Here is a 27,057-nt window from a genome sequence, read left to right as displayed (position 1 = left end):
CTGCACTGATGTTTCTATCGAAAGGCAGCTGTATCAATAAGCGATTCCGTGCATCGTTTAGTTAGAGTAGAATTAGCTGGCCTTCCAGACTTCGCGGCCAGCGGAGTCCCATTCTGTAACTTGATTCATTCCAATATTCCTTGAGCGCAGTGTACACTGCATTAGTGGACAAAGCAAGCAAAAAGCTCCGCTGCGGGAGGACTCTCCAGTGAGTGGGGTAGGAGGGGAGCACTAATGGCACCTCCGCACCAGACTGGACAAGCACCCCCCTCTTCCACTATCACATTTAACAGTCGCCACACCTTAGGAAGCAGGCATCATATTCACTTTGCAGAAAAGTGGGAAGAGGTTGCGTAACTAGTTACAACCCAAAGCACCGGCTCAGGAGCCGCCGGGGGGGGGGGGGGAGGGGCTCGTGTGGGGGCCTCAGTCCTCCCCAAGCACAGCCAAAGACGCCGCTGTAAGGGAAGCGCACCCTCCGTGACCTCGGGCGGCCAGAACGCCGGGGCCTCACAATGCGCCGGAAGCGGCGTCTCGTGGGCCTGAGGTCTTCCACGTTCCGTCCAGGCCGCGTCGTTCCTCTCGGCGACGACAGCGTCCGCGCTTGAGGGACTGACTACACGCTGGTCGGAGCTTCCCGCAACGCTCGCAGCCGATCTCTTAAGTCCACCGCGGTAGCGTGAGAAGACGGGGGCGGAAATTGCGCGTCTGCCGACTGCCTCACGAACTACCCTTCCCTTGAGGCTCTGCGGCGCCTGGAGGCTCGTGCGCAGGCGCGCGCACGGCGTGCGTGGCGGCGTCAGCGGTTCTAGAATGTTGCTGTGGTAGCGCTCGGGCGCCATGTTAGGACGAAGGGGAAGGAGGAGAAGCGCTTAAAGCGGCGGGAGCGGGTGCGGGAGTGGGGTTGGACCCAGGACTGAGGCAGGCCCCCCCCCTCCCTCCCGCCTCAGTGGATCATGCCCAGGGCGGCGGCGGCGGCGGTTGCGGGGGGGATCTGACTGGGCGGTGCCGGCGCAGGAGACGATGCCGTTGTAAGTGATTTGTATTCTGTTTTCTCTCGCACGCCGGCGGGGCCTGGGGGGCGTCGGGGGAGGGGGAGGGGAGGGGGTGGCGCGAGAGCCGGGCCCTCGCCCCTCGGGGGAGGCAAGCGGGACTGGGGCTCTTCCTGTTTCCTCACCCGCTCGCCGCCGCACTTCCCCTTGTGCTGGGCTCCCGCTTCCCCCCACTCCTTCCTGGCTTCAGCGCCCATACAGCCGGGGGCCTTCCCCTTCCGGAAGAGCCGGAGGAACCTGGACCCCGCTCCTACCGGCTCTCCGCCCCGTCCGAAATTTAAAAGTGGGGGGAAAAAAACAATACCCGACGGCGGGGGACGAAGGCCCTGCCCCTTGCGGGGTCCGCACACGGGTCCGGGCTCACGCTTGGCGCCTCTCCCCTCTTCGGTGCATCTGTACCGGGTCAGTTCCGCCGCGTCCCTCTATTCTTCCGTTTGCAAGATGCCCATATCGCGCGCCAGTTAACCCGCTTCCCCGTCGGAGCTGGCATGGGCAGTAACAGCCCAGTTCTGAACGTTGAGCCACGCTATTTGAACCCCCCACCACACATACCTCCCCGGCCCTCCGCCTTAGTCCTCCCCACGTTTTTCACCGTTCTCGGAATAGTGGCGCTTTGCAGGGTGTTCTACGAGACGCGATATGTTGTGCGTTGCCCTCCCTGTTTTGCTTTGGTTGGTGGATGGATTTCATTTTGCTTCCTTCTCAGAACTCCGTGTCTAGGAATACTTTTGTCTTTCTGATCGTAGACTTCTTCTAGTCGTCTATGCCTTCTACTCGTACTAGGCCTACATCAAACACTTTCTTTCCCGTGTATGGTTTTAAACAAAGTGTTTTCCCATTTTCTCTCGGAGAATGAGATGTAATTTGAGAACTCTTCGTTGGGATCAAAAGTAGATTATAGCTTTTTTCCCCTGCGTATATACGACAGCGTAAAGGCCTAAATAGTGAGACTGCATTTCCTCCATTTTCGAAGATTTCGTGTAAGAGTGCCCCTCTGAGGCATCGAATATTCTTTGTAGCTCCCAAACGAAGCAGTAATTAACAGTAGAAGTTTTAGTTATACATAATAAATATTTTATGGTTTCTTGACCTAATGTAGCACCTCCGGGTTTTTTGTTTTGTTTTTTCAATAAAGACAATTTTCTTTTTCTCAAATATCACTGATCATGGTTCTACAATTTTGTGTGTATACGCATGTGAGCCTATGCCTCTTCACAGGTGAGGCTCTGACTTTGATAGACTAAAGACAGTATCGCACTTTACACAGTATTTTTAAAAAGAACTTCACTCTGCTTACGCACTCCTGTCATTTTAAGAGACTTATTGGCATTTCTGTAATGAGAATATTTGTTAGTTTTAATTAAACAGAGACTTAAAGTCTAAAAGATCCTTGTTAATAATGATACACCCTTTCTTGGTAAAAAGGTGCTAGGAGAACTGACTCTAAGCAAGATTTTTGTGACATTTTCAGGCCACCAATTAAAATCTTAATGTTTGCAGTGAAGCCATGTGACTTCTTTGTATTAGCCCACATTTTATTGTTGTAAAGGAACTTATCTTTATGATAATCATATCAATATTAAAAATTGATCAGTCATAGGAAATGTATGCCTTAAAGGCTTTAGTGAAGAAATAATTTGTGTCTTTCTAGAAATTTAAAGTAGTTTTGTACCTACTCTTCCCAATATTCTTGGAGTAAGGGAGATACACATTTGCTGTAAGGACCCAAAGGCTTCAGTTTCTTTGGTAGTTAGTTCAAATGTATAAAATGAAAGAGACTTAAAAGATTCACAAACGGATATTGCCTTCTTTCATTGTTTCTTGAAATGTGAACAACGTGGCCAGTTTTTCATTAATCCCTTCATTTTTAACCCTACCTGTACTGTAGTCCTCTTAAGTAAACAATAAAAGACCAAATTCTGCGTTATGGAATAGGCCTTTCTCATTAATTTACTCTCTTCATGTTCTGGTGTCACCCTGTCATTAATTTTGTTTCTTTTATGTTTTAAATTGTCATTTCCCGGCTCTACTGTATTTGACTCCCACTTTCATTTTTGTTATGCCTGTCCTGTTAAATTTGGGTGGGATTGAAGTATAGACCACAGGTGAATTGTCAGAATAGATTAAATCAAAATGGACGATTGAAGTTTAGGTTACTGCAAAACATTGTGAACAGGTGTCCATATTTTGTCTGAAAATCATATGTAATTGCATACATTCTTTTAAAGGACAGTTACGATTTAAGAGCCATGGTGATGAAGCTTCCCCAAATTTTAATAGTCTTAGGGTCCATTAATAGTTTTTTACATAGGTACTGTTGATGTTTTAGCTAGATTATTCCTTGCAGACCCCTGCAGGGGTCTGTTCTGTGTATTGTAGGGTGTATTACAGCTTCCCTGGCCTCCACCTACTAGATTTCAGGAGTCCCATCACCCTTCTCCCCAGTAGTGACTACTAACATCTCGTGGAGAAACACTGCGTTAATACAGAGTATAAATGTCCTGGAAACGTGCTTGGTGCTGGTCAGAGCATTATTTTTATCAGCTCAGTTCTGGCTATCATACTTACAATAAAAAGACTTTAAGGAGAATTGCCAGTATCAGTGATGTAGCATTCATGCCACACTTACAGAATGTTGTTGAAGTTACTGGAAGAGATACTTAGCAAGACTTGGAGACAATAGCTTTTCTCCCAAGTATTTTTGGGATTGTCACAAAAAAGAGGAAATTGGAGTAGTTTCATGTAGCCATACAGGTAGAATTGGGGCCGTTGGATAATGTTGTGTAGCAGTGATTTGCACAGTGCTGTGTGGAAGTTGGCTGTGAGGATGTCTCTGAGATCCTTTCAGGGAGTACTTAAGATTAAAACTATTCTCATAATGATACTAAGAAGTTCTGTCTTTTTTACTTTGTTGATATTTGCACCACTGGTGCAAAAGCAGTCGTGGGTAATGCTGCTCATGCCTTAGGAAGAATCAAGGCAGAGGCACCATATTGTACTAGTCACTGTCTTCACCCCACACACCGTTAAAAACCCTTGATGAAGTAGTAAAAAATGTTAATTTTATTAACTCTTCCCCCATGAGTTAATAACTATGCCGTGATAAAACGGTAAGTTCACATAAAGCTATATACTAAAAAGTAGAATGGTTGTTTTGAAAAAGACCCATGTATGATTGATTTGTGAGCTAAACTATGCTATTCTCATGGAGCTGTAGTATTACCTGAAAGAACAAGTGATGAACTATGGATACTCATATTTGATTGTTAAGCAGTTACCTGAAAATGAGGTGAATCTGTGTCTTTAAGGCAAGCAGCTGACAGTATTTGTGGTCAATGAGAAGTTTGTAATTTGAAGCCAAAATTAGAATTTTGGAAAGCTTGTTCCTGCTTCTGAATTGTGAGCCTGACAGGTCACATTTTAAGAAATTGTTAAGCAATCTAAACAATTAAAAATCTTTCTGATTAGACTGGTGGTGATATTAATGAATATAGTGTTTATTTGATACTGTGAAATAATGTGTCAACATTTAGAACATATGCATAATTCAGTGAACCCACGTTTTTCAAACCGCCAGTCATAATGTACAAGTAAAAGTCATATTCAAAGTGCAAGGTAGATCAGTGGATTTTAAGACAACAGGGTACAGAGGGTTCATTGATACGGTTGCAGCTTTCATACTCGAATCTTTAAGAAATTACTAGTGGTGGAGTTTTGTTGTAGTATCAAAGAAGAATATCCAGTTATTTGAAAAGACTGTTAAAATACTCTTCCAGTTACAATGTTGTGATGCCAGGTTTTCCACCAAAACAATTTATTAAACGGGGTTTAAAACAAGATGTTGGAATCCAGCTGTCTTTGATTAAACCAGGATTAAACAGATTTGCAAAAATGTGAAGCATGGCCATTCTTTTCACTAAATTTTTTGTGTTGGGAAAGTTTTTTTATTTTATTTTTTATTTTTATTATATATATTTTTTATTTTCGCTATCAATTACAGTTACATGAAGAACACTATGTTTACCAGGCTCCCCACCTCACCAAGTGCCCCCCCCCAACTACAGTCACTGTCCATCAGCGTTGCAAGATGCTGTATAAACACTACCTGTCTTCTCTGTGTTGAACAGCCTTTCCTGTGCCCCCCCAACACTATACATGCTAATTGTAACACCCCCTTTCTTTTTCCCCTCCCTTATCCCTCCCTTCCCACCCATCATCCCCAGTCCCTTTCCCTTTGGTAACTGTTAGTCCATTCTTGGGTTCTGTGATTCTGCTGCTGTTTTGTCCCTTCACTGTTTCTTTGTTCTTATACTCCACATATAAGTGAACTCATTGGGTACTTGTCTTTTCTCTGCCTGGCTTATTTCACTGAGCATAATACCCTCTAGCTCCATCCATGTTGTTGCAAATGGTAGGATTTGTTTTCTTCTTAGGGCTGAATAATACTCCATTGTGTATATGTACCACATCTTCTTTATCCATTCATCTACTGATGGACACTTAGGTTGCTTCCATTTCTTGGATATTGTGCTGTGATAAACATAGGGTTGCATCCGTCTTTTTCAAACTGGGCTGCTGCATTCTTAGGGTAAATTCCTAGAAGTGGAATTCCTGGGTCAAATGGTATTTCTATTTTGAGCTTTTTGAGGAACCTCCATACTGCTTTCCACAATGGTTGAACTAATTTACATTCCCACCAGCAGTGTAGGAGGGTTCCCCTTTCTGCACAACCTCACCATTTGTAGTTGTTTGTCTTTTGGATGGTAGCCATCCATACTTGTGTGAGGTGATATCTCATTGTGGTTTTAATTTGCAATTCTCCGATGACAAATGATGTGGAGCATCTCTTCATGTGTCTGTTGGCCATCTGAATTTCTTCTTTAGAGAACTGTCTATTCAGCTCCTCTGCCCATTTCTTAATTGGATTATTTGCTTTTTGTTTGTTGAGGTGTGTGAGCTCTTTATATATTTTGAATGTCAACCGTTTATCGGATCTGTCATTTATGAATATATTCTCCCATACTGTAGGATACCTTTTTGTTCTATTGATGGTGTCCTTTGCTGTACAGAAGCTTTTCAGCTTGATATAGTCCCACTTGTTCATTTTTGCTTTTGTTTCCCTTGCCCGGGGAGATATGTTCAAGAAGAGGTCACTCATGTTTATGTACATGAGATTTTTGCCTATGTTTTTTTCTAAGAGTTTTATGGTTTCATGACTTATGTTCAAGTCTTTGATCCGTTTCGAATTTACTTTTGTTTATGAGGTTAGACAGTGATCCAGTTTCATTCTCTTACCTGTAGCTGTCCAGTTTTGCCAGCACCATCTGTTTAAGAGACTGTCATTTCCCCATTGTATGTCCATGGCTCCTTTATCAAATATTAATTGACCATATATGTTTGGGTTAATGTCTGGAGTCTCTAATCTGTTCCACTGGTCTGTGGCTCTGTTCTTGTGCCAGTACCAAATTGTCTTGATTACTGTGGCTTTGTAGTAGAGATGAAAGTTGGGGAGTGAGATCTCCCCCACTTTATTCTTCCTTCTCAGGATTGCTTTAGCTATTCGGGGACTTTGGTATTTCCATATGAATTTTTGAACTGTTTGTTCCAGTTCATTAAAGAATGCTGTTGGTAATTTGATAGGGATTGCATCGAATCTGTATATTGTTTTGGGCAGGATGGCCATTTTGCAATATTAATTCTTCCTAGCCAGGACCATGGGATGAGTTTCCATTTGTTAGTGACCTCTTTAATTTCTCTTAAGAGTGTCTTACAGTTTTCAGGGTATAGGTCTTTCACTTCCTTGGTTAGGTTTACTCCTAGGTGTTTTATTCTTTTTTGATGCAATTGTGAATGTAATTGTTTTCCTGATTTCTCTTTCTATTAGTTCATTGTTAATGTATAGGAAAGCCACAGATTTCTGTGTGTTAATTTTGTATACTGCAACTTTGCTGAATTCCAAAATCAGTTCTACTAGTTTGGGAGTGGAGTCTTTAGGGTTTTTATGTACAATATCATGTCATCTGCGAATAGTGACAGTTTGACTTCTTCTTTACCAATCTGGATTCCTTGTATTTCTTTGTTTTGTCTAATTGCCGTGGGTGGGACCTCCAGTACTATGTTGAATAACAGTGGGGAGAGTGGGCATCCCTGTCTTGTTCCCGATCTCAGAGGAAAAGCTTTCAGCCTCTCGCTCAGTATGATGTTGTCTGTGGGTTTGTCATATATGGCCTTTATTATGTTGAGTTACTTGCCCTCTATACCCATTTTCTTGAGTTTTTATCATGAATGGATGTTGAATTTTGTCGAATGCTTTTTCAGCATCTATGGAGATGATCATGTGGTTTTTGTCCTTTTTGTTGATGTGGTGGATGAAGTTGGTGGATTTTCGAATGTTGTACCATCCTTGCATCCCTGGGATGAATCCCACTTGGTCATGGTGTATGATTCTTTTGATGTATTTTTGAATTTGGTTTGCTAATATTTTGTTGAGTGTTTTTGCATCTATGTTCACCAAGGATATTGGTCTGTAGTTTTCTTTTTTGGTGGTGTCTTTGCCTGGTTTTGGTTTTAGGATGATGTTGGCTTCATAGAATGAGTTTGGGAGTATTCCCTCTTCTATTTTTTGGAAAACTTTAAGGAGAATGTGTATCATGTCTTCTCTGTATGTCTGATAAAATTCTGAGGTAAATCCATTTGACCCCGGGGGTTTTGTTCTTGGGTAGTCTTTTGATTACCACTTTAATTTCATTGCTGGTAATTGTTCTGTTTAGATTTTCTGTTTCTTTCTTGGTCAGTCTTGGAAGGTTGTATTTTTCTAGGAAGTTTTCCATTTCTCCTAGGTTTTCCAGCTTCTTAGCATATAGGTTTTCATAGTACTCTCTAATAATTCTTTGTATTTCTGTGGGGTCTGTCATGATTTTTCCTTTTTTGTTTTTGATTCTGTTGATGTGTGTTGATTCTCTTTTTCTATTAATAAGTCTGGCTAGAGGCTTATCTGTTTTGTTTATTCTCTTGAAGAACCAGCTCATGGTTTCATTGATTTTTTTCTATTGTTTTATTCTTCTCAATTTTATTTATTTCTTCTCTGATCTTTATTATGTCCCTCCTTCTGCTGACCTTAGGCCTTATTTGTTCTTTTTCCAATTTTGATAATTGTGACATTAGACTATTCATTTGGGATTGTTCTTCCTTCTTTAAATATGCCTGGATTGCTATATACTTTCCTCTTAGGACTGCTCTTGCTGCGTCCCACAGAAGTTGGGGCTTTGTGTTGTTGTTGTCATTTGTTTCCATCTATTGCTGGATCTCCATTTTAATTTGGTTGTTGATCCATTGATTATTTAGGAGCATGTTGTTAAGCCTCCATGTGTTTGTGAGCCTTTTTGCTTTCTTTGTACAATTTATTTCTAGTTTTATACCTTTGTGGTCTGAAAAGTTGGTTGGTAGGATTTCAGTCTTTTGGAATTTTCTGAGGCTCTTTTTGTGGCCTAGTATGTGATCTATTCTGGAGAATGTTCCATGTGCACTTGAGAAGAATGTGTATCCTGTTGCTTTTGGATGTAGAGTTCTGTAGATGTCTATTAGGTCCATCTGTTCTAGTGTGTTGTTCAGTGCCTCTGTGTCCTTACTTATTTTCTGTCTGGTGGATCTGTCCTTTGGAGTGAGTGGTGTGTTGAAGTCTCCCAAAATGGATGCACTGCATTCTATTTCCTCCTTTAATTCTGTTAGTATTTGTTTCACATATATTCGTGCTCCTGTATTGGGTGCATATATGTTTATAATGGTTATATCCTCTTGTTGGACTGAGCCCTTTATCATTATTTAATGTCCTTCTTTATCTCTTGTTACTTTCTTTGTTTTGAAGTCTATTTTGTCTAATACTAGTATTGCAAGACCTGCTTTCTTCTCTCTATTGTTTGCATGAAATATCTTTTTCCATCCCTTGACTTTTAATCTGTGCATGTGTTTGGGTTTGAGGTGAGAGTCTCTTGTAAGCAGCATATGGATGGGTCCTGCTTTTTTATCCATTCTATTACTCTGTGTCTTTTGATTGGTGCATTCAGTCCATTTACATTTAGGATGATTATTGAAAGATATGTACTTACTGCCATTGCAGGCTTTTTGTGTTTACCAATGGTTCAAGGTTAGCTTCTTTACTATCTTACTGTCTAACTTAATTCGCTTATTGAGCTATTATAAGCACTGTCTGGTGATTATTTCTCTCCCTTCTTACTCCTCCTCCTCCATTCTTCGTATGTTGGGTGTTTTGTTCTGTGCTTTTTTTAGGAGTGCTTCCATCTAGAGCAGTCCCTCTAAGCTACCCTGTAGAGGTGGTTAGTGGGAGGCAAATTCCCTCAACTTTTGCTTGTCTGGGAATTGTTTAATCCCTCCTTCATATGTAAATGACAAACGTGCTGGATATAGTATTCTTGGTTCAAGGCCCTTCTGTTTTATTGCATTAATATATCATGCCATTCTCTTCTGGCCTGTAAGATTTCTGTTGAGAAGTCTGATGATAACCTTATGGGTTTTCCTTTGTAGGTGACCTTTTTTTTCTCTCTGGCTGCCTTTAATACTCTCTCCTTGTCTTTTAATGTGTCTTGGTGTTGCCCTCCTTGGGTCCCTTGTCATGGGAGTTCTGTGTCCTTCTGTGGTCTGAGAGGCCATTTCCTCCCCCAGTTTGGGGAAGTTTTCAGCAATTATTTCTTCAAAGATACTTTCCCTTTTCCTCTCTCTTCTTCTTCTGGTACTCCTATAATGCGAATATTGTTCCTTTTGGATTGGTCACACAGTTCTCTTAATATTGTTTCATTCCTGGAGATTCTTTTATCTCTCTCTGCATCAGCTTCTCTGTGTTCCTGTTCTCTGATTTCTAGTCCATTAATGGTCTCTTGCATCTCGTCCATTCTGCTTTGAAGTCCTTCCACAGATTGTTTTATTTCTGTATTCTCCCTCCTTAGCTCTTGCATATTTCTCTGCAAATCCATCAGCATGGTTATGACTTTTGTTTTGAATTCTTTTTCAGGAAGATTGATTAAATCTATCTTCCCATATTCCTTCTGAGGGGAGAATGTGGAAGATGTATTGGTTAGCCTGGTCTGGATCAAATATTTTTGCCTTTACATGTTGATAGGTGCTGTGGTTTGCTGTTGACTCATCTGTGTGCTGGAAGAACCAAGACCCTTCCCTCTTGCTCCTGGCGTTTCTTTCCTGGGACAATGGCGACCCCTAGTGGCTTGTGTTGGGAAGTTGCATGTAGACATGGTCTCTGTTTGTTGCCCGGCTGCTATGGAGGAAGCTCCCTTGCTGTGGGCATGACCAGCCTCAGGCTGCTGCTCTGCTATGGTGGAGCCGCGTTGGTGGGGAAACAGACGGGGGGATGTTTATCTCCATGAGGGGCCTCTGAGCTGCGCTGCTGCCCAGGGGATTAGGGTGCCCAGAGTTCCCTGGGTTCCCAGCTGCTGGACTACGTGTCCCCAGATGCTTCCATCCAGCTGTGGGGTCCCTGTCCCTTTAAGACTTTCAAAAAGCGCTCGCTTTTCTTTGTCCCAGGGGCGCTGGTTGCGCGGACCTGCTCACAGGTCTTACTGTCCTGCCGGGCCGGGGCTTGTATCTTGCCCCTTTTGCGAGGTGCTGGGTTCTCGCCGGTGTGGACGTAGTCTGGCTGTTGTCCTTTATCTTCTGGTCTCTCTTTTAGGGATAGTTATATTTGTTGTATTTTCAAAAATATATGTGTTTTTGGGAGGAGATTCCCACTGTCCTACTCACACTGCCACCTTGGCTCCGCCTCTGGAAAAGTTTTTTTAAGAACTTATTTATGTTAATGTGTAATCAAATTCTTGACTTAAATATATAAATATTTTAAAAGATGCCTGTTATAATTTTCAATTTTCAATATTGGCTGATATAATCCATATAAACAAAAGCTTTTTGGGGTCCTCAGTGAGTTTGTAAAAGGGTTGTAAGAACAAAAAGTTTGGGAACTTGAAAACTGCTGTTGTATAGTAACAGCTAACAGCTGCCCCAGGCTGTTATTTCCAGTGGTGCCAGGGCAGCGTCTCCCGTAGTTTTTGAACACAGTCTGGAGGAATGGACACATGATTCAAGGAAATTCTTGTTGTTGGGGAGAAACAATACCTTAAATTAACTTCTAATGCTGAGAGATTTTGAGTCTCAGGATTTAGAGATACTGTAATGAATTGCTTAATAAATGTTGGCTTTGGTTTTGGAGTGTGGTATTTTACCTTAAACATGTTTTCAGTTCAGACTTTCTGATGGAAAATTTGGGAGGGAAGGTATTGGAATTGAGTAAATTTATGAACCTATTCAGTTCCTGTTCCCTGTCCCTTACCCTCCACATTCCCCAGGGATAGCCGCCTGGCTTGATAACGTAACTTTATAAATGTTTTGATTCATTAAAACATTCATGCCTTGGTAACTAAGACACCTTTAAGTTAAAATTATAATGAAAGTTCTCCTTCAGTTGCATTTAGGCAAGCTTATCTAAACTACTTTAAGGCAAAATGAGGCCATTTGGATTCCTATCTATTTCTTATATTTGGTGGGCTGGGAAGCATGTCTTTTATTCTATGTTCATTGTTCTGATTATTCAGCAGCTTTTAAATAATTGCAGTCTCAGTTTATGATTCACAGAACTGTAATATTGCAGTAGGTACTCATTCCCTTTAAATTTTGTTAAATTAAAGCTCAGAGCAGTCACTTGTCCAAGGTCTTAATAATGCTAAGTTGTAGATTGGGACTTCATTTTAACTGGGTTCCATGTTCCATTCTCATTCCAGTACTATACCATCTCCTATGGACTTTGTTGGGGATGGTTTTTGCTTATCTCAGTTGAAAGCTGTTTACATGTCTTAAGTAGAATTACTTATCAAGAACAAGTTTTTTGTGTGTAGAATATTTGAATCTTGAGTTTTTTTTTTTTTACTAGTAACATAACATACTTTATGTATACTACAAATATGTAATAACATACACAGGACCGAAGACCTTAGTGTGTATTTGTTCTTTAGTGACTTTTATTTATTTCAAGCCTTATAGAGATTTAACACTTACAGGATTTGGAAAAGAAACAAAGTGGGGGTTTTCTTAGATATCTTTACTTTCTTCCTCTTCTGTCACAGAATTGTCTTTCAAATTTGTAGCCCTATATATTTGTTGAGAAACCAGCTGCTTTCATTTTATGCTAACTTTAATTTTATTTTAGATTATTTAAGAATTAGTGTTTCTGTCATTTTGGTCATTAGAAACATCTAATAGCAATTTTTGGAGTTATTAATACTATGATTTAATATATTTTTGACTATTCTGATACATTTTTACGCTCTTTCGGATTCTCTGCCTTATTTGCATGTCCCTAATTTTCAAGTTACACTTGGCAAATTGATGCAGCTGTACTGTGGTGTGACTGATTTTTTATTTCTTCTAGCCCCTCTGGAGTGAGGGCAAGGGGGCAGTTGGAAGTGCCCTTGGGAAGGAAGAAAAATAATCTGGCCATTTTTACAATTGAATAACAGGTATCCTTTCCTTGCATAGTCTACCTTGGATTTCCAGAGTTTGGCCTTGGGATTCATCATAATTTAGTCTCCTTGAACATGAACTGTTACTTCATCTTCCTGTGAATCTCTGCTGCTGCTTATTCAATATTGTCTAGATCCACCTGAAATACATATTTTAAGAATATACTTAGGTTCTAAATATATTTAGTACCACTTATACACAACACATGGCAGGCCAATTAACCATCCTTAGAATTGCACTTGCTAGACTCTTAGGCTACTAGTAAAATTAAAATACATCTTAAATTTATTGTGAAAAAGGAGATTGTATTATTTTTGCTCAGAGTTAATATTAAATGCACATTCAGATACTTTAGAGAGATCCCTTACTCCTTTTCTGTCCAATGCCCTTTTCTGCTGCTTAATCTGAAGGGCACATTATGTTTTAAGGTTAAGGCATTTAAACAGCAAATTATGCTGTGGTAAATTGTTATGTTAAATAAGTTATTGTGATTTATCTGACAGCTTCCAGAGAAAAATAACAACCAAGTAAAGCATTTAGTTTTAAGTTTATTAAAGTTAGGGAGAAATGATGAAGTGTTTTCTGTTGGCTTGTAGCTATAAATTTTGAGGTAGTAGATCCTGATTATTAACAGGCCACAAATACCCTAGATGCTCAAAATGAAGAGGTAGGGATTCATCCCTAGTCTGAGCTTTGTTTAACTTGGGATGCAGAGCTGTTAAACATGAGCTATTTGGGAAAACCCCATTAGTGACTGTAGTCCTTCCCTTTGGTGTGCTAGCCAGCTGCCTAGACTGTCCTGCTCCTCTTCGCCCAGGCATTTACAGTGCCCTCCTCCTTAAACTTTCCTTCAGCACAGCCTTGATTTGCTTCCATAATATTTATTTTAAATGTTTACTTTGCACTTATTTGTTGTTTAACCATCTGAATCAGAGACCAAACATAAGATTGTCACTGAGAACAGAGACTATCTTCATATTCCTGATTTCATTGTCTTTCAGTACGTATTTTGGAGTTGAGTAAATTTTAGCCCAATAAATTCTATACTTTCTGGCAAAAGTAAGTTAAATGAAAAAAAGGTGCTTTTAGAAAAATTGGTTTGATGTAGCTTGATGACCTTGGATGCCTTTGCAGTTTTCTAGAGCAATAAAGCATGATTTGCTTTTTACTTACTATTTCTAATCACAGAGTACTGCCCTGAAAATCCTTTTTTTTAAAAATTTTGGTATCATTAATCTACAATTACATGAGGAACATTATGTTTACTAGACTCCCCCCGTCACCAAGCCCTCCCCACAAACCCCATTACAGTCACTGTCCATCAGTGTAGTGAGATGCTGTAGAATCACTACTTGTCTTCTCTGTGTTGCACAGCCTTCCCCGTGCCCCCCCCCCACATTATACCAGCTAATCATAATGCCCCCTTTCTTTTTTTACCGCCCTTATCCCTCCCTTCCCACCCAGCCTACGCAGTCCCTTTCCCTTTGGTAACTGTTAGTCCATTCTTGGGTTCTGTGAGTCTGCTGCTGTTTTGTTCCTTCAGTTGTTCCTTTGATCTTATACTCCACATATGAGTGAAATCATTTGGTACTTGTCTTACTCCGCCTGGCTTATTTCACTGAGCATAATACCCTCTAGCTCCATCCATGTTGTTGCAAATGGTAGGATTTGTTTTCTTCTTATGGCTGAATAATATTCCATTGTGTATATGTACCACCTCTTCTTTATTCATTCATCTACTGATTGACACTTAGTGCTGCGATAAACATAGGGGTGCATATGTCTTTTTCAAACTGGGCTCCTGCATTCTTAGGGTAAATTCCTAGAAGTGGAATTCCTGGGTCAAATGGTATTTCTATTTTGAGCTTTTTGAGGAACCTCCATACTGCTTTCCACAATGGTTGAACTAGTTTACATTCCCACCAGCAGTGTAGGAGGGTTCCCCTTTCTCCATATCCTCGCCAACATTTGTAGTTGTTTGTCTTTTGGATGGTGGCCATCCTTACTGGTGTGAGGTGATACCTCATTGTGGTTTTAATTTGCATTTCTCTGATGAATAGCAATGTGGAGCATCTCTTCATGTGTCTGTTGGCCATCTGAATTTCTTTGGAGAATTGTCTTTTCAGCTCCTCTGCCCATTTTTTAATTGGATTATTTGCTTTTTGTTTGTTGAGGTGTGTGAGTTCTTTATATATTTTGGATGTCAACCCTTTATCGGATCTGTCATTTATGAATATATTCTCCCATACTGTAGGATACCTTTTTGTTCTATTGATGGTGTCCTTTGCTGTACAGAAGCTTTTCAGCTTGATATAGTCCCACTTGTTCATTTTTGCTTTTGTTTCCCTTGCCCGGGGAGATATGTTCATGAAGAGGTTGCTCATGTTTATGTCCAAGAGATTTTTGCATATGTTTTTTTCTAAGAGTTTTATGGTTTCATGACTTACATTCAGGTCTTTGATCCATTTTGAATTTACTTTTGTGTATGGGTTAGACAATGATCTAGTTTCATTCTCTTACATGTAGCTGTCCAGTTTTGCCAACACCACCTGTTGAAGAGACTGTCATTTCCCCATTGTATATCCATGGCTCCTTTACCATATATTAATTGACCATATATGCTTGGGTTAATATCTGGACTCTCTATTCTGTTCCACTGGTCTATAGATCTGTTCTTGTGCCAGTACCAAATTGTCTTGATTACTGTGGCTTTGTAGTAGAGCTTGAAGTTGGGAAGCAAGATCCCCCACTTATTCTTCCTTCTCAATATTGCTTTGGCTATTCGATGTCATTTGTGGTCCCATATGAATTTTAGAACTATTTGTTCCAGTTCGTTGAAGAATGCTGTTGGTATTTTGATAAGGATTGCATTGAATCTGTAGATTGCTTTTCGGCAGGATGGCCATTTTGACAATATTAATTCTTCCTAGCCAAGAGCATGGGATCAGTTTCCATTTGTTAGTGTCCTCTTTAATTTCTCTTAAGAATGTCTTGTAGTTTTCAGGGCATAGGTCTTTCACTTCCTTGGTTAGGTTTATTCCTAGGTATTTTATTCTTTTTGATGCAAGTGTGAATGGAATTGTTTTCCTGATTTCTCTTTCTGCTAGTTCATCATTAGTGTATAGGAATGCAGCAGATTTCTGTGTATTAATTTTGTATCCCACAACTTTGCTGAATTCCTATATTAGATCTAGTAGTTTTAGAGTGGATTCTTTAGGATTTTTACGTATAATATCATGTCATCTGCAAACAGTGACAGTTTGACTTCTTCCTTACCAATCTGGATGCCTTTTATTTCTCTGTGTTGTCTGATTGTCGTGGCTAAGATCTCCAGTACTTTGTTGAATAAAAGTGGAGAGAGTGGGCATCCTTGTCTTGTTTCCAATCTTAGAGGAAAAGCTTTCAGCTTCTCACTGTTAATATGATGTTGTCTGTGGGTTTATCATATATGGCCTTTATTACGTTGAGGTACTTGCCCTTTATATGCATTTTGTTGAGAGTTTTTATCATGAATGGATGTTGAATTTTGTCAAATGCCTTTTCAGCATCTATGGAGATGATCATGTGGTTTTTGTCCTTTTTGTTGATGTGGTGGATGATGATGATGGATTTTCGAATGTTGTACCATCCTTGCATCCCTGGGATGAATCCCACTTGGTCATGGTGTATGATTCTTTTGATGTATTTTTGAATTTGGTTTGCTAATATTTTGTTGAGTATTTTTGCATCTATGTTCATCAGGGATATTGGTCTGTAGTTTTCTTTTTTTGTGGTGTATTTGCCTGGTTTTGGTATTAGGGTGATGCTGGCTTCATAGAATGAGTTTGGAAGTATTCCCTCCTCTTCTATTTTTTGGAAAACTAAGAATGGGTATTATGTCTAAATGTGTGATAAGATTCAGTGGTGAATCCATCTAGTCCAGGGGTTTTGTTCTTGGGTAGTTTTTTGATTACTGATTCAATTTCATTGCTGGTAGTTGGTCTGTTTAGATTTTCTGTTTCTTTCTTGGTCAGTCTTGGAAGGTTGTATTTTTCTAGAAAGTTGCCCATTTCCTCTAGGTTATCCGGTTTGTTAGCATATAGATTTTCATAATATTCTCTAATAATTCTTTGTATTTCTGTGATGTCCGTCGTGATTTTTCCTGTCTTATTTATAATTCTGTGTATGTGTGTAGATTCTTTTTTTCTCTTAATAAGTCTGGCTGGGGGTTTATCTATTTTGTTTATTTTCTTAAAGAGCCAGCTCTTGGTTTTACTGATTTTTTCTATTGTTTTATTCTTCTCAATTTTATTTATCTGTTCTCTGATCTTTTATTATGTCCTTCCTCCTGCTGACTTTGGGCCTCATTTGTTCTTCTTTTTCCAATTTCAGTAATCATGACTGTAGACTACTCTTTGGGATTGTTCTTCCTTCTTTAAATAGGCCTGGATTGGTATATACTTTCCTCTTAGCACTGCCTTTGCTGCATCCCACAAAAGTTGGTGTGCTGTACTGTTGTTTTCATTTGTCTCCGTATATTGCTTGATCTCTGTTTTTATTTGGTCATAGATCCATTGATTATTTAGGAGTATTTTGTTAAGCCTCCATTTGTTTGTGAGCCTTTTTGTTTTCTTTGTACAATTTATTTCTAGTTTTATACCTTTGTGATCTGAGACGTTGTTTGGTACAATTTCAGTCTTTTTGAATTTACTGAGGCTCTTTTTGTGGCCTAGTTTGTGGTCTATTCTGGAAAATGTTCCATGTGCACTTGAGAAGAATGCGTATTCTGCTGCTTTTGGGTGTAGAGTTCTGTAGATGTCTGTTAGGTCCATCTATTCTAATGTATTGTTGAGTGCCTCTGTGTCTTTACTCAGTATTTTCTATCTCGTTGATCTGTCCTTTGTAGTGAGTGATGAGTTGAAGTTTCTTAGAATGAATGGCATGGCATTCCATTTTGTCCTTTAATTCTGTTAGTATTTATTTGACATGTAGGTGCTCCTAGTTTGGGTGCATAGATATTTATAATGGTTATATCCTCTTGTTGGATGGACCCCTTTGTCATTATGTAGTATCCTTCTTTGTCTATTGTTGCTTTCTTTGTTGTGAAGTCTATTTTGTCTGATACAAGTAACGTAACACCTGTTTTTTCTCCCTATTGTTTGCAAGAAATATCTTTTTTTATGCCTTCACTTTTGTTTTGTGTATGTCCTTGGATTTCAAGTGAGTCTTTTGTAGGCATCATATAGATGGGTCTTGCTTTTTTATCCATTCTATTACTCTGTGTCTTTTGATTGGTACATTCAGTCCATTTACATTTAGGGTGATTATCGATAGGTATGTACTTACTGCCATTGCAGGCTTTGAATTTGTGGTTACCAAACATCCAAGGGTAGCTTCTCTACTATCTAACTGTCTAACTTAACTCACTAATTATGCTATGTAAACACAGTCTGATAATTCTTTGTTTCTCTCCCATCTTTTTCTTCCTCCTCCACTCTTTATATGTTAGGTGTTTTATTCTGTACTCTTTGTGTTTCCCTTGACTGATTTTGTGGATAGCTGATTTTATTTTGCCTTAAGTAGTATTTGGTTGGTCTACTTTCCTTTCTGTGTTTTTATTTTCTCTGGTGACAGCTATTTAGCCTTAGGCATACTTCCATCTAGAGTAGTCCCTTTAAAATAAACTGTAGAGTGGTTTATGGGAGGTACATTTCCTCAACTTGCTTATTTGGGAATTGTTTAATCCCTCCTTCAAATTTAAATAATAAACTTGCTGGATACTGTATTCTTAGTTTGAGGCCCTTCTGTTTCATTGTATTGAATATATCATGCCCTTCCCTCTGGCCTGTAAGGTTTCTGCTGAGAAGTCTGATGATAGCCTGATGGGTTTTTCTTTGAATGTGATCTTTTTTTATCTCTCTGGCTGCTTTTAATGCTCTGTCCATGTCTTGGATCTTTGCCCTTTTAATTATTATATGTTTTGGTTTTGTCCTCCTTGGTCCGTTGTTTTGGGAGATCTGTGAACTCCCATAGTCTGAGAAACTATTTCCTCCCCCAGATTGGGAAAGTTTTCAGCAATTATCTCTTCAAAGACACTTTCTACCCTTAGTAACCTTAGCTCTTTTTCTTCTGGAACCCCTATCATGCGAATATTGTTCTGTTTGGATTGGTCACACAACACTGTTCTCTTAATATTCTTTCATTCCTGGAGATCTTTTTATCTCTCTTTCTCTCAGCTTCTCTTTGTTCCTGTTCTCTTATTTCTATTCCATTAAATCTCTTCCACCCTATCCAGTCTGCTCTTAAATCCTTCTATTGTTTGTCTCATTTGTTATCTCCCTCCTGAATTTATCCCTTAGCTCTTGAATATTTCTCTGTAGTGCCATCAGCATGCTTATGACTTCTATGTTGAATTCTTTTTCAGGAAGATTGGTGATTTCAGTCTCACCAAGCCCTTTCTCTGATGTTTGAGGGATTTTGGACTGAACAAGGTTCTTCTGCGTTTTCATGGCGATGGAAGTGTTCGCTGGCGAGTGGTGTGTGTGTCAGCTTGGAGAACAAAGTCCCTTCCTGCTTGCCGGTTGCCTTGCCTGTCTCTACTGTCTGTGCTGATTAACCGCACACAGGAAACAGCCTCTGGGTTAAACCCTTGAGCTGCTGTCAGTGGGGCAGTTTTCAGGATGACCTACGGCACTGGTGGGGGTCGCAGGCGAGCGACCTATGTTCTGCTGTAAAAACAAAGCCCCTTTGTGCCTCCCGGACTTTGTGCTGGTCTCTGCTGTCTCTGCTTGTCAACTGCATGCAGGAAGCAGCCTCTGGGTTTGGGCCAGTTAGCTGCACGCAGGGACAAGACTCTGTGCCAAGTTGTGTGGTTGCTGTAGGTGGGACTGCTCCCTGGCTGTTCCGCAACAATGGCAGGTCAGCCAGTCTGCATGCAGTGCCGGCAGGAGGGAAGGAACGGCAGGCTGCTTATAGCTGTGAGGGGGTTCAGAGCTGTGTTGTCACCTGGGGGTTTAGGGTGCTTGAAGTTCCTTAGAGTTCCCAACCTGCTGGGCTGAGTGTGCCAGGACGATTTTGTCCACCTGTTAAACCCTAGTCCCTTTAAGATTTTTAAAGTGCCCACTTTTCTTTTGTCCCAGGGAAGCCGGCTGTGGGAACCTGTTTGCAGTCTCAGTCTCGGACCTTGCTTTTCCGTTCCTCCAATATCCAGTGCACCATGCAGTGTGTGTCTGTGCTCCTGGGGCAGACCACCAGGGCTGGTTATTTAGCTGTCCTGTGCTTCCACTTGCTCCCCACTCTGATTCCCTTACTCCCGCCAGTGAGCTGGGGTAGGGGTAGTGCTTGGGTCCCGCCGGGTCACAGTTTTGTATCCCACCCTTTCCCGTGAGATCTTGGGCTCTCGCAGATGTAGCCTGACTCGTGTACTGTATCTTCCAGTCACTCTTTTAGGAACAGTTGTATTTGCTGTATTTTCAAAATATATATGGTTTTGGGAGGAGATTTCTGCCACCTTATTCATGCTGATATCTTGAGAATCTCAAAAATACTTTAAATTTTGTAAAGAAATTACCCCATGACATAAATAAGAGAATAATTCTGAAAATACATAACACTGAGTCTCCCTCTCCCCACCCCCAAAAAAAGTGTGATGGGGGAAAAGGGGTGTTTGGCTATCTTTTGTGGTTTTGAGAAGGGGGCACAATTTATATATGCACTGTTACATGTAGGTATGTAAGATTAAGAATTTTAAGAATGCTTTAGTTCTCTAAAAACTAGTAATATGTCTGCATTAAAGGTAGGTAAGAAAGAAGAAGATAGAGATGTAAAGCAGCAAGAAATTAGGGTACAAGGTCTGACAGAAATAACAGTGATTTTTAGATTTTTGTAAAGTAGAGAACTTGCTGGTTGACTTCCAGTTGTGCTCTAAGAATTCAGGCAGTATCCTAACAATAAATACAAAACGTTCACCAGATGAAAATAAACCAATTGCTTAGGAAAAGTACAAAGTGTTCTTGACATTAAAAACCAGAAGTTTAATGAGTCACAATACTGTAGTTCTGTACCTAGTTATTTTTTTTCCCATTGTTTTATGTAATCGTAAAAGTTTATTTTAAAAATAGGATACCGTCTGAAGAAAACAAAATACTTGTGAAATGTCTCTTGAAAGTGACAGGCATGGGCAGGTGTCTAATGTGTTCAGGAATGAAAGAAGAGCTTTACATTCTTGGGGATTCATAGTTGTCTGGTGTTTGGTTCCAGGAGAGTCCATAAAACAGAATCCTTTAAATTACCCAATATTGGAGTATTTTGTTTCATTAGAAACAGAACAACAAAAAGATCCTTAAATTCTTTTATCACTCTACTTAATTTCTAATACTAAAATTAAATGGAAAAACTTGATTTCTTCCATTTAAAGTGCAATCATGGCTAATATTTCTACTTGGGACATTTTGAACATTCAAAGCATCTGGCAGCCAGGAATTCCTAGTCCAGCCACTTAAGCTAAGATTAAGTCATTTTTGTTGGAGGCACAGGTTATCTTATAGCTTTCAGAACACGTATTTGTGTTTTTTCCCTTTATTTGGTTGTAATTTATTTTTATTTTGTTTGTTCTTTCTTAGTAAATGTTCTATGTACTCGAATTAGTTATATGTTCTATGTTTATGTGTGTGTAGATATATACTATATATGTATTTTCTTGAATTAGGACAAATGTGATTGTATCTTAGATGATATGATTACATTTTGAATAAATTAAAAACTTAAAATTTGAATGAGTAGTTTCTCCATCAAAATGTTAGTAATGGAAAGTAATGTAGACATGAACATTTTTTTTTCAAATAAGGGTCAACCTAGTTAGACTGAGAGACCTGAGTCTGTCTGCTCATATTCTAGTAATATGGTTAAAGTAGGCTTGCATTGGTTTTTTGGTGTGAGAATGAAAAACCTGCGTGTTTGAGGAAAAAAAATGTGGAAGATAAGCAAGGAATTTTAACTCCCCAGACAATGAATAATCTTATTTTATTGAAGATTCAAACTCAACTGGTAATAAATTTAACTCTTTGAGGAAGGAAAAGAATACAGGGAAACATAATACTTGCTCAAAACAAGAACAAAAACCAAAACTGAGTAGAGGTTTACTACTTGAAGTTACAAAAACATGAATTCAGTTTACAGAACTTGAAAGCTATATTTGCTTGAACCAAGTCTAGCTAGAATGAACTTTACACTTGTTTTCATTTCTGGTTCTAGTTGTTAAAATCATATAAAGTATTCATAATCCTGGAATAGTCATGAAGGGCTATAGTTTATGTCCATGTAGAAACACATATGAAGTAATGAACAATACAAAATAATGTAATTACACTAGGATATATGGTAAGTGTCCTTTTTTAAAAATGTTTAATACCTAAATTAACTGAAATCTATTAAGAGTATGATACAGGGTAGGGAGCCAAGATGGCGGCATGAATAGAGCAGCAGAAATCTCCCAAAACCACATATATTTTTGAAAACACAACAAATACAACTCTCCCTAAAAGAGAGACGAGAAGACACAGGACAACAGCCAGACTACATCCACACCTGCGAAAACCCAGCACCTTGCGAAGTGGGTAAGATATAAGCCCTGGCCCAGCAGGAGCTGAGCGCCGCTCCCCCCAGCTCCCGGTGGGATGAGAGGGGTTGGAGTGGGGAGGGAGAGGGAGCCCAGGACTGCTAAACACCCATCCCTAGCCATATGCACTGGAGTGCAGACACAGTGCATGCATGGGGTGCTGGAAACTAGGGAAACAGGACAGTAAGACCTGTGAGTGGGATCCCACAGCTGGCGCCCCTGGGACAAAGAAAAGCAAGTGCTTTTTTGAAAATCTTACAGGGACAGGGCCCCCACAGCTGGACAGAAGCATCCTGGGACACTTAGCCCAGCAGCTGGGAATCCCGGGGAACTCTGGGCACCCTAACCCCCTGGGCAGCAGGGCGGCTCAGAGGTCCCCCACAGAGATAGACAGCCTCCTGGCTGTTTCCCCTCCGATGTGGCTCTGCCATATCGGAGCAGCAGCCTGAGGCAGGCCACGCCCACTGCAACTGCCAAGCTGAACTCCATAGTGGCCAGGCAAGAATCAGAGACCCTGTCTGTGCGCAGCTGCCCAGCACAAGCGCTAGAGGTCACTGTTCTCCCCAGAGAGGAAGGCCACAAACCAACAAGAAGGGACGTTCTCCCAGCCGTCACTCGCCCCAGCTCCGCAAACTATCTCTATTGCCATGAAAAGGCAGAATCTGAGACAGACAAAATTCACAGAGTCAACACCTGAGAAGGAGATAGACCTAACCAGTCTTCCTGAAAAAGAATTCAAAATAAAAGTCATAAACATGCTGTCGGAGCTGCAGAGAAATAAATATACAAGAGCTAAGGGATGGCATCCAGAGGGAGATTACAGAAGTGAAACAATCTCTGGAAGGATTTATAAGCAGAATGGATAAGATTCAAGAGGCCATTGATGAAATAGGAACCAGAGAACAGGAACGCATAGAAGTTGATGCAGAGAGAGATAAAAGGATCTCCAGGCATGAAACAATATTAAGAGAACTGTGTGACCAATCCAAAAGGAACAATATCCACATCATAGGGGTACCAGAGGAAGAAGAGCGAGAAAGGGATAGAAAGTGTCTTTGAAGAAATAATTGCTGAAAACTTCCCCAAACTGGGGGAGGAAATAGTTGCTCAGACTATGGAAGCACAGAGAACTCCCAACAGAAGGGACCCAAAGAGGACAACACCAAGACACATAATAATTAAAATGGCAAAGATCAAGGACAAGGACAGAGTATTAAAGGCAGCCACAGAGAGAAAAAGAAAGTCACCTACAAAGGAAAATCCATCAGGCTATCATTAGACTTCTCAACAGAAATCTTACAGGCCAGAAGAGAATGGCATGATATATTTAATGCAATGAAACAGAAGGGCCTTGAAGCAAGGATACTGTATCCAGCACGATTATCATTTAAATATGAAGGAGGGATTAAACAATTCCCAGACAAGCAAAAGTTGAGGGAATTTGCCTCCCACAAACCACCTCTACAGGGCATCCTACAGGGACTGCTCTAGATGGGAGCACTCCTAAAAAGAGCACAGAACAAAACACCCAACATATGAAGAATGGAAGAGGAGGAAAAAGAAGGGAAAGAAATAATCATCAGACTGTGTTTATAACAGCTCAATAAGCGAGTGAGGTCAGACAGTAAGGTAGTAAACAAGCTAACCTTGAACCTTTGGTAACCACAAATCTAAAGCCTACAATGGCAATAAGTACGTATCTTTCAATAATCACCCTAAAGGTAAATGGACTGAATGCACCAATCAAAAGACACAGAGTAATAGAATGGATAAAAAAGCAGGACCCATCCATATGCTGCTTACAAGAGACTCTCACCTCAAATCCAAAGACATGCACAGACTAAAAGTCAAGGGATGGAAAAAGATATTTCATGCAAACAATAGAGAGAAAAAAGCAGGTGTTGCAATACTAGTACCAGACAAAATAGACTTCAAAACAAAGAAAGTAATAAGAGATAAAGAAGGACACTACATAATGATAAAGGGTTCAGTCCAACAAGAGGATATAACCATTATAAACATATATGCACCCAATACAGGAGCACCAATATATGTGAAACAAATACTAACAGAATTAAAGGAGGAAATAGAATGCAGTGCATCCATTTTGGGAGACTTCAACACACCACTCACTCCAAAGGACAGATCCACCAGACAGAAAATAAGTAAGGACACAGAGGCACTGAACAACACACTAGAACAGATGGACCTAATAGACATCTATAGAACTCTACATCCAAAAGCAACAGGATACACATTCTTCTCAAGTGCACATGGAACATTCTCCAGAATAGATCACATACTAGGCCACAAAAAGAGCCTCAGAAAATTCCAAAAGACTGAAATCCTACCAACCAACTTTTCAGACCACAAAGGTATAAAACTAGAAATAAATTGTACAAAGAAAGCAAAAAGGCTCACAAACACATGGAGGCTTAACAACATGCTCCTAAATAATCAATGGATCAACAACCAAATTAAAATGGAGATCCAGCAATAGATGGAAACAAATGACAACAACAACACAAAGCCCCAACTTCTGTGGGACGCAGCAAGAGCAGTCCTAAGAGGAAAGTATATAGCAATCCAGGCATATTTAAAGAAGGAAGAACAATCCCAAATGAATAGTCTAATGTCACAATTATCAAAATTGGAAAAAGAAGAACAAATGAGGCCTAAGGTCAGCAGGAGGAGGGACATAATAAAGATCACAGAAGAAATAAATAAAATTAAGAAGAATAAAACAATAGAAAAAAATCAACAAAACCAAGAGCTGGTTCTTCGAGAGAATAAACAAAACAGATAAGCCTCTAGCCAGACTTATTAAGAGAAAAAGAGAATCAACACACATCAACAGAATCAAAAACAAGAAAGGAAAAATCACGATGGACCCTACAGAAATACAAAGAATTATTAGAGAGTACTATGAAAACCTATATGCTAAGAAGCTGGAAAACCTAGGAGAAATGGAAAACTTCCTAGAAAAATACAACCTTCCAAGACTGACTCAGAAAGAAACAGAAAATCTAAAGAGAACAATTACCAGCAACGAAATTGAAGCGGTAATCAAAAAACTACCAAAAAATAAAACCCCCAGGCCAGATGGATTTACTTCGGAATTTTATCAGACATACAGAGAAGACATAATACCCATTCTCCTTAAAGTTTTCCAAAAAATAGAAGAGGAGGGAATAATCCCAAACTTATTCTATGAAGCCAACATCACCCTAATACCAAAACCAGGCAAAGACACCACCAAAAAAGAAAACTAAGACCAATATCCCTGGTGAAAATAGATGCAAAAATACTCAACAAAATATTAGCAAACCAAATTCAAAAATACATCAAAAGAATCATACACCATGACCAAGTGGGATTCATCCCAGGGATGCAAGGATGGTACAACATTCGAAAATCCATCAACATCATCCACCACATCAACAAAAAGAAGGACAAAAACCACATGATCATCTCCATAGATGCTGAAAAAGCATTCGACAAAATTCAACATCCATTCATGATAAAAACTCTCAAGAAAATGGGTATAGAGGGCAAGTAACTCAACATAATAAAGGCCATATATGATAAACCCACAGCTAACATCATACTGAACAGCGAGAGGCTGAAAGCTTTTCCTCTGAGATCGGGAACAAGACAGGGATACCCACTCTCCCCACTGTTATTCAACATAGTACTGGAGGTCCCACCCACGGCAATTAGACAAAACAAAGAAATATAAGGAATCCAGATTGGTAAAGAAGAAGTCAAACTGTCACTGTTTGCAGATGACATGATATTGTACATAAAAACCCTAAAGACTCCACTCCCAAACTAGTAGAACTGATTTTGGAATTCAGCAAAGTTGCAGGATACAAAATTAACCCACAGAAATCTGTGGTTTTCCTATACACTAACAATGAACTAATAGAAAGAGAAATCAGGAAAACAATTCCATTCACAAGTGCATTAAAAAGAATAAAATACCTAGGAATAAACCTAACCAAGAAAGTGAAAGACCTATACCCTGAAAACTACAAGACACTCTTAAGGGAAATTAAAGAGGACACTAACAAATAGAAACTCATCCCATGTTCCTGGCTAGGAAGAATTAATATTGTCAAAATGGCCATCCTGCCCAAAGCAATATACAGATTCGATGCAATCCCTATCAAATTATCAACAGCATTCTTCAGTGAACTGAAACAAATAGTCAAAAATTCATATGGAACCACGAAAGACCCCAAATAACCAAAGCAATCCTGAGAAGGAAGAATAAAGTGGGGGGGATCTCACTCCCCAACTTCAAGCTCTACTACAAAGCCACAGTAATCCAGACAGTTTGGTACCGGCACAAGAACAGAGCCACAGACCAGTGAAACAGAATAGAGACTCCAGACATTAACCCACACATATATGTCCAATTAATATACGATAATGGAGCCTTGGACATACAATGGGGAAATGACAGTCTCTTAAACAGATGGTGCTGGCAAAACTGGACAGCTACATGTAAGAGAATGAAACTGGATCACTGTCTAACCCTATACATGAAAGTAAATTCAAAATGGATCAAAGACCTGAACATAAGTCATGAAACCATAAGACTCTTAGAAAAAAACATAGGCAAAAATCTCATGGACATAAACATAAGTGACCTCTTCTTGAACATATTTCCCCGGGGAAGGGAAACAAAAGCAGAAATGAACAAGTGGGACTATTTCAAGCTTAAAAACTTCTGTACAACAAAGGACCCCATAAATAGAACAAAAAGGAACCCTACAGTGTGGGAGAATATGTTCATAAATGACAAATCCGATAAAGGGCTGACATCCAAAATATATAAAGAGCTCACACACCTCAACAAACAAAAAG

The 27,057-nt window shown here is 39.9% G+C and overlaps 1 protein-coding gene across 2 annotated transcripts in view; it reads left to right on the top strand.

Annotated features, from left to right (window-relative positions):
• The first annotated feature begins 282 nt into the window (after positions 1-282).
• Positions 283-27,057, top strand: part of PAPOLA (poly(A) polymerase alpha) — a 76,678-nt gene continuing 49,903 nt past the window's right edge. The window contains exon 1 of one of the 2 annotated variants that reach the window (XM_073241888.1): positions 283-1,031. In XM_073241888.1, coding sequence (XP_073097989.1) covers positions 1,024-1,031 — 8 coding nt within the window. In that variant the 5' untranslated portion in view covers positions 283-1,023. The remainder of the gene's footprint in view (positions 1,032-27,057) is intronic. The other variant, XM_073241887.1, reaches the window with a different exon arrangement.

This window comes from Manis javanica, chromosome 8 (assembly GCF_040802235.1).
Source record: "Manis javanica isolate MJ-LG chromosome 8, MJ_LKY, whole genome shotgun sequence".
NCBI classification, from domain to species: domain Eukaryota; kingdom Metazoa; phylum Chordata; class Mammalia; order Pholidota; family Manidae; genus Manis; species Manis javanica.
The sequence above is the reverse complement of the archived record's forward strand: the minus strand, read 5'-3'. Positions and strand labels throughout refer to the sequence as shown.